The 9,278-nt window shown below is 60.0% G+C and overlaps 1 protein-coding gene across 2 annotated transcripts in view; it reads right to left on the minus strand.

Annotated features, from left to right (window-relative positions):
- Window positions 1–9,265, minus strand: part of Jag2 (jagged canonical Notch ligand 2) — a 22,101-nt gene extending 12,836 nt beyond the window's left edge. For both annotated transcript variants that reach the window (XM_021201673.2, XM_021201672.2), the window contains exons 1-4: window positions 9,188–9,265; window positions 8,651–9,001; window positions 1,785–1,842; window positions 100–351 (exon numbers count right to left, since the gene is read on the minus strand). In XM_021201673.2, coding sequence (XP_021057332.1) covers window positions 100–351; window positions 1,785–1,842; window positions 8,651–9,001; window positions 9,188–9,253 — 727 coding nt within the window. In that variant the 5' untranslated portion in view covers window positions 9,254–9,265. The remainder of the gene's footprint in view (window positions 1–99; window positions 352–1,784; window positions 1,843–8,650; window positions 9,002–9,187) is intronic.
- Between the last annotated feature and the right edge of the window lie 13 nt (window positions 9,266–9,278).

Raw genomic sequence — 9,278 nt, forward strand, 5'->3', positions numbered from 1 at the left:
GGTGCCCGTGCCCAGCTCCACACTGGGAGATAGACCCCAACCATGCTAGCCCTGCCCGGTGCCCGTGCCCAGCCCCACACTGGGAGACAGACCCCTCACCTTCTTTGCATTCCTTGCCCATCCAGCCATCCATGCAGGCCTTGTTGCCGTACTGGTCGCAGGTATAGTGGCCAAAGAAGTCGTTGCGGGGCCGGCAGAATTTGTTGCAGGTGGCACTGTAGTAGTTCTCGTCACAGCGCACTCGGATCTGCAGTTCCAGGTGTGCCACGTGGCCGCTGAAGTGCAGGCTCTTCCAGCGGTCCTCGGGGTTGATCATGCCAGCGTGCGACACCCGCTCAATCAGCAGCTCCTCTTTGGGAGCAGCTGAGTTAGCCGGCGGTAGTGACTACCCATCAGTCCCCCAGGGGTGCCACGCGGGCCCTACCAGGCAGCTTCAGGGGCCACAGGGCAGCCAGGCAGAGGAAGTCTGCCAGCCCTGCAGGAGCCAGGGGCAGAGCGGACACAGTCCAGGCTCCTGTGAGCTAGCACACTGCTCCTCTCTCACAAAGGGCACCCTAAGCTTCCTTTCACATTCACAGGCCGCACCTTCTTCTCCTCCTCCTCCTTCTGCCCCTGGCGCTCAGAAGCACCCTACCGATCCACCTTAAAATAAAATTCTGGGACCCCAGGATGGACTCTCCCATAGTGGGCCCCCCCAGTGTACTGAAGCAGGCTACCTGAGCGGGCTGCACAGCACCCGCCTCTGCTGTTTGGGGTTTTCTATGGCAGCTGGGCATACAGTCCTGCTGCTCCACTTTTTCTTCCTGTTGCATTAGTACAGGCCCAGCTGTCCACTCAGTGCCCTGGGCTTTGTGTTTTGGTAAGGCCCCTGACAACCTTCCTTGGACCTTGGCTAACCGCCTGCTCTGAGCTTCCTGCTCTCCCTGTCCACCCATCCTTGGCGACATCGCCAGGACTGGAGCTTCATCCTGATCATGGCGCATTGCTCTGGAAGGTCTCGAGGGTTACATCTGATCATAACCTCAGGTCTGATCCATCAGCCACCCTGCGCCTCTACCTTTTGAGAATAACCAGAACTCCTCGGCCCCTCAAGCTGCCTGCTTCAGCCTCTTTGTCTTGATGCAAGCAGCACCCTCTTTGTTGGCCTTTGTTTCGGCCTTGCAAACTCTGTCCACAGGGCAGCCAGGGCACTGCATCCCCAGGAAGAAGCTGGCGTCCTCCCGGGCCCAGGAGCTTGCTCGACCTGAACCAAGCCTCACCGACTGCTTCATCTCCCAGTCACAAGAACTCCACCCAGATCCTCAGGTACTAGCTTGGATCCTTCACTCTCTGCTCAAGGAGCTTCTCCATTTGTCCACAGAAAAACCCCTGCCTCTCCACTAGAAGGCTGAGATGACCCCTGCCACATACACAGACTGCACACAGAATAGCCGGCTTTGAAGTGGTGACCCTCGAGCTTCATGTTCTAAGACAGAGAGAACGCCACAAAGCCAGAGAGAGCCACTTGAGGCTATCTCATTCCATAGTGTCACCAACATGGGCCTCAAAAGAATACACTGAAGACACCAGGAGTGAAGGGACAGTATGAGCAGCTCTGCAAAGCCACAGGCATGCGTGGAGAGCCCCTTTCACCAGAATAAGACCTCATAAGTCATACGAGCCATCGCCCCCAACAGACAGAGGGCCATGGGCCTGGCCACAAGCACTCTGGCCCAGGGGACCAGAAATTCTTGCTGGCAGCCTCCCTCCACCCACCCGCTTCCCCCAGTACAGGGCATACTCACCATCTGGAGTGGTGTCATTGTCCCAGTCCCAGGCCTCCACGATGAGAGTGAAAGAGCGCTGCAGACATGGGAGGAGAGCTAGTCAGGTGCCTGGGGCTCCCTCCCACCTGCTGCTATTCAGGATGGGGGCAGGGTGCATGGCCCTGGCCTGTGTGGCTCTGGGATGCTCGGGCTTAGCAGAGAACTCTGCTCCCTGGCTCTGTGGTACCCTCCCTTCCCCATCCGTGTCCCCAACACTGGCCCATCTCTACAGACCCCACATATCCCAACTCGAAAATGGAAGATAATTATCCCTGGCTGCACCTCTCAGGAAGCTTTGGCTCCTTGCTCTTGGGGTCCCCAAGGCCCAGTTCAGCTCCACCCTGTGCAAGCTCCTGAAGTCAGCAAAGGGTGAAGGGAGGGGTTCAGGCGTCTGTGGGCAGAGCACTTCCGTTGGGAATATACCCCTGCACCTCACTGAGGTCTGAGCTGAGGTTGAAGATTATGTGGTGCTATATACTTGAAGCCCACTTGAGAGGGCTGCGTCCTGGCTACTCAGCAGTCATTCTGCCAGTCACACGGAGGTGCTTACCCAACAGAAAAACACATCAGAGAGCCCACAGTCAGTCTCCTATCACCCAGGACAGGGGTTAGGGAGGTCTCTGGCTGTACAGGTGGGGGACACTGAGGCTCAGGAGCTGCTGTGCTAGCACAGCCTCAGCCCATAATCATGGCCAGCCCTCACCATCTGTCCCTCCTGCCCCAGGCCATGGTGATGAGTGCTGCTGTGAGCTGTTACCTTGGCAACGCAAGACCTGCCCCTGTAAGAGGGCAGCCTGAGCTCACTGTGACCTCAGGCACCCTTTCCTCTGCAGCTCGACTATGCTGAGGCAACCTCCTGTTTCCCTGGATGGATGAGAGCACCGGCCATTCCTCAGCCCTCAGAGACCCCCCCCTCCAGGCTCACTAGAGCCCCATCTATCCCTAGGCTTTCTAGAACTTATCCCACCGCCATACCCAGCCTCACGGGGCCTCGTGTTAGGAGACCCTGTCCTTTCCCCATCTGTTGGCAGCTCAGCATGAACACTCTCACTCCCTACTCTGGTCCCTCCTCTGAGCACCTGTTGTCAGACATCCGGCCCATGCCATGTGAGCCAGGCCAAGAGCAGAGGGCCACTGGTCCCCTGGTTCCATGACACTACCAGGTTTCTTTTCTTCTTCTTCTTCTTCTTTTAATGTACTTATTTTATGTATATAAGTACTGTCTCTTCAAACACACCAGAAGAGGCACTCAGATCCCATTACAGATGGCTGTGAGCCACCATGTAGGTGCCAGGAATTGAACTCAGGACCTCTGGAAGAGCAGTCAGTGCTCTTAACCGCTGAGCCCTCTCTCCAGCCCACCAAGTTTTTTTATTGCCATCTAAGTCCTCCTTAAATCCTCTTCCCCGTTCGCTCCCCTGCTCCCCATTCCCACCCTAACTGCTCCTCTCCCTGGTCTCTCGGCAAGCATAGGGCCTCTCAGCCCTATGCAGCGAAGGCTAAGAAGTCCCCACCGTGCTACCCTCATGTGCCTGGGTGCACAGCCTATCCGGGGCCCTCTCCAGACCACCCTAACCACCTGCAAAGCCCTCCTCGGGGCCTCCATTTGGCCAAGGCTAGCTCCCCAGTGATAAGCAGGGTCCCCAGTCCCTTCCCAGGCCATCCCTTCCCTGCCCCTTCAGTCCTTTACCCGCCCACTCACTAGAGTGCAGAACAGAGTTCAGACTGCCTACAGCCCCTGTATCAACAGACGGAGCCAGAGAAAGTGAGGGATAGGCCCAGGTCACATAGCCCCAGGAGAAATAGGCTATAGCCCATGGGAGGAAGCACTATGGGGAGGAGAAGGAAGAAGAAGTGGGGGAAGAGGAGGAGGAAGAAGAGGAGGAGGAAGAAGAGGGGGAGGAAGAAGAGGAGGAAGAGGAAGAGGAGGAGGAGGAGGAGGAGGAGGAAGAAAGAAGACCAAACAGGGCTAAGAGCGAGGAATGCAGAACAGAGAGGACCATAACCCAGGGCACCAGAGACCCCCACCATGGAGTCATCACTGGCTCCCATCAAAACAAGTGGCCAGTAAGATCTGAGGCTATCAGGTTTTACATTCTCTCAGTGGCTACATAGGAGCAAGGAGCTGATGGGCTGTGAGAGGACAAGGCCAGGCTGGACCGGAGATCACCGGCCGCTACCATCGCTACAGACCAAGCCCACCAGCTAGGTTCGGAGGCAATAGCCACGGGGCAGGCGGTAAGATTCCCTGCACACACCTGCGCTTCGGATGATCCAGGAACACTCCCAGGAAACCCACCCCAGCCCCGCAGGTAGGGTTACCACCACCTCAGCCTGAGCCCAGGGCTCCGGTTACCTGCTCCCGCAGGGACGTGGCCCGCCCGCAGCCAGAGAAGGCCTGTCGCCCGCCAGCTGGGCTCTCTACACCTGGATGGCAGGAAGTCATCCAGGGAGAACCTGAGCCAGCAGGCAGGCGGCACCTGTGGCTTCTCCCCACCTGCCACAGTGGCCCCCCAGCTCCTCCCTTCCCCCAGCTTCCAGTACCATATCCCTCACTACAAATGGCTCTGTGCACCCCTTCCTGGGAAGCCAAATCCTACTGGTTGACAGAGGGACGAAGGCGACTGGGCTGGAAGTCTATAGGGTCTTGGGGCTCTTTGTGGGTGGGGGCTGGGGAAGCTGGAGGACTATGGGTGAGACAGAGAGCTACCACCTGCCCAGGCTCCCCAGAAGCAAGAGAGAAATCCTGGCCCCTCCTCCTAGGGCAGTCCTCCTGGGCCACCTGCCTGTCAGCCTGTGGAGTTCTATATCCTATAGCCTCTTACCAAAGCCTGGCCCCAGACACACCCCCGGCCAAGTTCATCGCCGGCTGGTCAAACTCCAAGTCTAACTGTAATCCCCCCACCTAGCCCTTAGACAGAGCTCAAAGGACAGCAGAGAACCTCGGGAAAGGCAGACTGAGGGACAGGTGTGCCCCCTGGCCCCACAGCCAGGGTTACTCACAGGCCAGCCTGGGTACAAGGCTTGTTCTGCTCTAGCCGCCTTTCTTGGCCCCTGACAGAGTTCAGCACTTGCTGCCAATGTCCGGAGCCCTAAGCACATACATATTTCCTGAAACCAGAGCTTTAGAGAGGCCTGGGCCTCTGTCGCCATTGTCACCCAAGGGATAACCCTCTTAGACGCCAGGTCTCTGGGTCACAGGAAGAGACAGTAGGTCAGCCCATGCTAGGGTTGGACAGGTGCACCCCACATCAGAGACCAGTGGAGGCCCAGCCTAGGTGCGCCGTTCACCCACTGCTGGGAAACCCAGGCTCCCACTGTGAAGAGGGAAGCAGCCTGTGTGACCCCTAGCTGCCTCATCATCTACTGCAGCTAGCCCAGGATCAGGATGGACAGCGACTACTAGTTCAGGCCTTTGCCTGGCTCCCCAGGATCTCTCAGTGGCCCAGCAAATTTCCCATTCTGTACACCATGACAGTACTTTTCCTGCCAACCCACAGGTACTGCACCCACCCCTCGCCCATCTCACTACGGCTCGGTTTTCCATTCACTCCTGTGGACCCAGGGACAAGGGCCACATCCACTTCCACGTCTGAATCCTCCACTGGCCCAGGTTAGCACTTTCTGCTTCAGCCCCCCCCCCCCCGTGTTCCTGGCTACAGAGAGCCCTGCTATAACGCATACTATGTGGCCTGGATCAAGACACCCAACCTATGAGGGAAGGGAAGGGACAGAGCAAAGTAGCACCTGCCCCTAGCTCCACCCGAGGGGGACTCTTGGTCTTACGGGGATGCTGTAGGAGGCATGTGCCTCAGCGTGGGTTGTGATGAAGAGACCCATCATCCTTTGAGCCCATCCTTTGCTCATCCCAGTCCCCAAAGGCCCGGAGGGCAGTGGAATCCTCTGGTGTATATGCAGGGCACACATTCTAGAAGAGCCCACTTGGGTCACAGATAGGGTCAGGCCCTCTGTTCCACATATCTGGGAGCACACCCTCTGATGTGACTCCTTACTACAACCTTCAGTCCTCTATCCTACTGGGACAGTCCTCCCTGACCACCTTGCCTTGCCTCCCTCCTTCAAGTTCACACATGACCGTGTGCTGGACAGCCAGCAGGGGGAGAGGAAGGACTTATGCAGGACAAAGCTACACTGGGGACTTCAGTAGGGGACCTGCTGGGCACCCTACAGCCTCAGCTAGCTTCAGGAATCCCAGTGGAAAAGGCCTTGCATCCGTCTCAGGGGAGGGGAAGCAGGTTACAGGACTCAGAAAGCCTTTCTGCTAGCTCAGCTCTTCTAGCCTTAGAAACCAGGTCCGCCTCAGACCTGCCTCTCTGTCACTCACAACCTCAGAGGCAACACCAAGGAAAGAGACCAAACAGGGCTGCACCCTGGGCTCAAAAGGCAAGCTGGTCAGGCAGAGGGCCTGTAGTAGAGACCTTTTCTCTTTTAGCACCCTTTCTCAAGCACAGCCCCACTAGACAGGCCAGCAACCACCTCGCTCCTCATTTAGCCAACGGGGACCTCCTGAATATGCCAGCCACCAGACCCCAAAGGAGAGCCTCCACTCTCCTCAACTCTCCATCAACCACCTGCCAGGGCCACGGAGCTCAAGCACGCGTGGTCAACGAGGCCTCCCCGCTGCTGGGTACAGGCAGGCACCAGAGCCTCTCCAGGGAAAACATACATCTCCTGAGGCCTGCAACATGCACAGCCTGACGGGGGATGCTGCGGCCTTCTGCATCGAAGAATCCACTCAAAGAGGCTCTGAGACGGATGCGAAGCCACAGCTACCTCGGCGCAGGCACAGGAGGAGTTGTGAGAAGCCTGCGCCCACTCTCATCCACCTTCCACACCGTCCCATCTTTCCACAGGGCCCTCCCCCAACCCAAGGGACCCAAGTCCCAGCTGGTTCTTGCTGTCCCCAGGAAACAAATGCTCCAGTGGGCGCCTGGATTCCCGATGCACCCCGGCTCACGGGACAGAGATGAACTTGTGGCAAATGGAGCAGTATGGCCGCAGGCAGGGCTGTTACCAAAGAGCGGAAATACCAAGGTACTGGCATCACAGCACCAGCTCCATGCCTGGCAGCCAGGTCATGCAGCAAAACGGGAGATGGGGAACCAGAACTGCCCCCCAAACACAAGGTACCCTTCAATCTCCAAACTTCCATCCAGGCTAGAAACTTCCCTACCCCTGAGGCATCTCGGGAAAGCGTCTGGGAACAGAAAGTTAAAGTGTCCCCAAGACCAAGTGTCGAAGGAAGGCAAGGGCTTGTCCCATCCCGTTCCACACCAACCGGCTGGCCAGCGGGGCAAAGAGCCACAAGGGACACGCGTTGGCCCGCCACATTCCTCCAGGCCCTCCCTGCCCCCACACCCACCTCTGCCAACTCGAGCAGAAAACACATCCTCAGGTAGCGATTTGGAGCCACGCTGGCTTGGGCCCAAGCGCAGATGACAGGCTGTAGGCCCTGCTCAGACCTGCCTGCTGTGCTGCTGTGGGGGCGAGGGGGGCAGGGCCAATAGTAACTGCCTAGGGCCTCTCCCATGCCTGCCCCTGCCTTTTTCCATCTCAGGGATAAACTTCCTATCACAAGCCCCCAGGGTCAAGGCTACCTGGCTAGGCAAGGGTATATCGTATGGGGCAGGAGCCTGGGGAAAGGTAAAGATGGAGGCACAAGCTGGGTGGCCTTGGAAGAAATACTTGTCCAGGGCTCAGAGCAAGAGCAGAGCAGGGCAAACCCTGACCACCATGCCTGACCCCCAACCGAAAGTCTCTTTCAGGACCAAGGCACCAGGCTGACCCACTCCCATGGCTCTTGGTAGCTGGACCAACCGCAAGTCCTCAGTCAGGAAAGCCCTTGGGCCATTGCCTGATACCTCCCTCTGCTCCCTAGTCCCAGGCCACCAGACCCACCCTTACCAGCTGTTCTTAACCTGGCTCTCAAGGCTATGCCCAGATTCACGTCTGCGCCTACCTAGCTTCACACCTGAGGACAATCAGGTGAGGGGACGAGCCAGGTCCAGAAAGTGAACAAAAGCAAGCGCCATAAGGCTTCCCGATCCCAGTCCTTCACACCACAGGCATGCGACCTGTCTCCCGCAAAGCTGGATCCCCACCACCCTTCTTCCCAGCATGCCCAGGCTTGGGTTCTTGCCTGACCTGACTTCCCCTAAGCAGACAGAATGCTTCCCAATTCCAGAAACTAAGAAGCACAATAAAATATCCGCAAACAGCAGTGCCACAGAGGGTTACAACTTGGAGCCTAGTTAGTGTCTCTTCCCTTTTGGAGGTGTGTGTGTGGGGGGGGTCTTCCCATCTATAGCAGCTTCTGCCAACACACACAATCAGGCCATCCCTGCGCGGGTCCCAGGCGCCTGTCCGTGCCCCCGGGCATCCAGGAAACTGCAAGGGCAGGAGCAGGCTGGCCGCGGGCCCGGACGGCTCCGCCAGGGCCTGCCCGGGACCAGCCCCAGCACGCGCAGCGCACATGCCTGCACAGCCTGCCGGGCCGCAGGCGCCTCGCACCTCCCCACGCACTGACACGCGCAGGGCGACGTAGGCACACTCCGAGGGCCGCCGTGCACGCGGACCTTGGCCGCCCAGCCCCGCCGCGACCCCAAGCCTGTCGGCCCCCGGGAACCCCGCGCGCCCACGTGGCCAGGCGCGAACCTGGTCGCAAGAGCACGCGCCCCAGGCCCGCCCGCGGCGCGGCGCCCCCTGCCGGCCCCGCCCCGTCTGGGCGCGCGCGGCCCGCACCCGCGCGGCCGCAGGTGCTGAAGGGACCGCGGCGGGCGCCGAGGCGCGCAGGGAAGCTGAGTGCGGGGGAGGGGCGCACGTACCGGCCAGGCGAACTGAAAGGGAATGACGACGAGGCCCGGGTCCTGGTGGCCGCCGGTCCGAGACCGCGCGCGCGCTCGGTCCCCCGCAGCGCCCGCCGGCGGCAGGTAGAAGGAGTTGCCACCCAGCACGGGCGTGGCGCCGTAGCCGTAGCTGCAGGGCCCCGTGGGCGTCACCTTGGCCTGGTACTCCTTAAGGCACACGCGCACGTACGTGTCGCACTCGTCGCGGCCGCAGCCCCCCGCGCGCGTCGTCCGGCCGTCGCCGTCACAGCAGGCGCCGCTTAGCAGCTCCCCGTTCACGTTCCGCAGCGCGCTCAGCTGCAGCTCGAAATAGCCCATGGGCCGCGTCGCCTAAAAATAAGGCAGCGCAGAGTGCAGGGAGGCGCGGGCCGGGGTCGCCGAGCCTCCGCCCCGCCCCCACCCTCGCGCCGTCCCTAGGGCTCCGGACCGCGGCCGCTTGTGCGCCGCCTGGCCCGGAGGAGCGACCCGGCCCGGTGCGCCCCGTCCGCGCCCGTCGCCGCCGCGCGCCCCGCTCACCTGCACGCATAGAAACAGCAGCAGCAGCAGCCGCCGAGGCAGGCGTCCCCAGCCGCGTGCCCGCATCGCCGCCTCGACCCCGCCCGCGGCC

Source organism: Mus pahari, chromosome 7 (genome assembly GCF_900095145.1).
Source record: "Mus pahari chromosome 7, PAHARI_EIJ_v1.1, whole genome shotgun sequence".
NCBI classification, from domain to species: domain Eukaryota; kingdom Metazoa; phylum Chordata; class Mammalia; order Rodentia; family Muridae; genus Mus; species Mus pahari.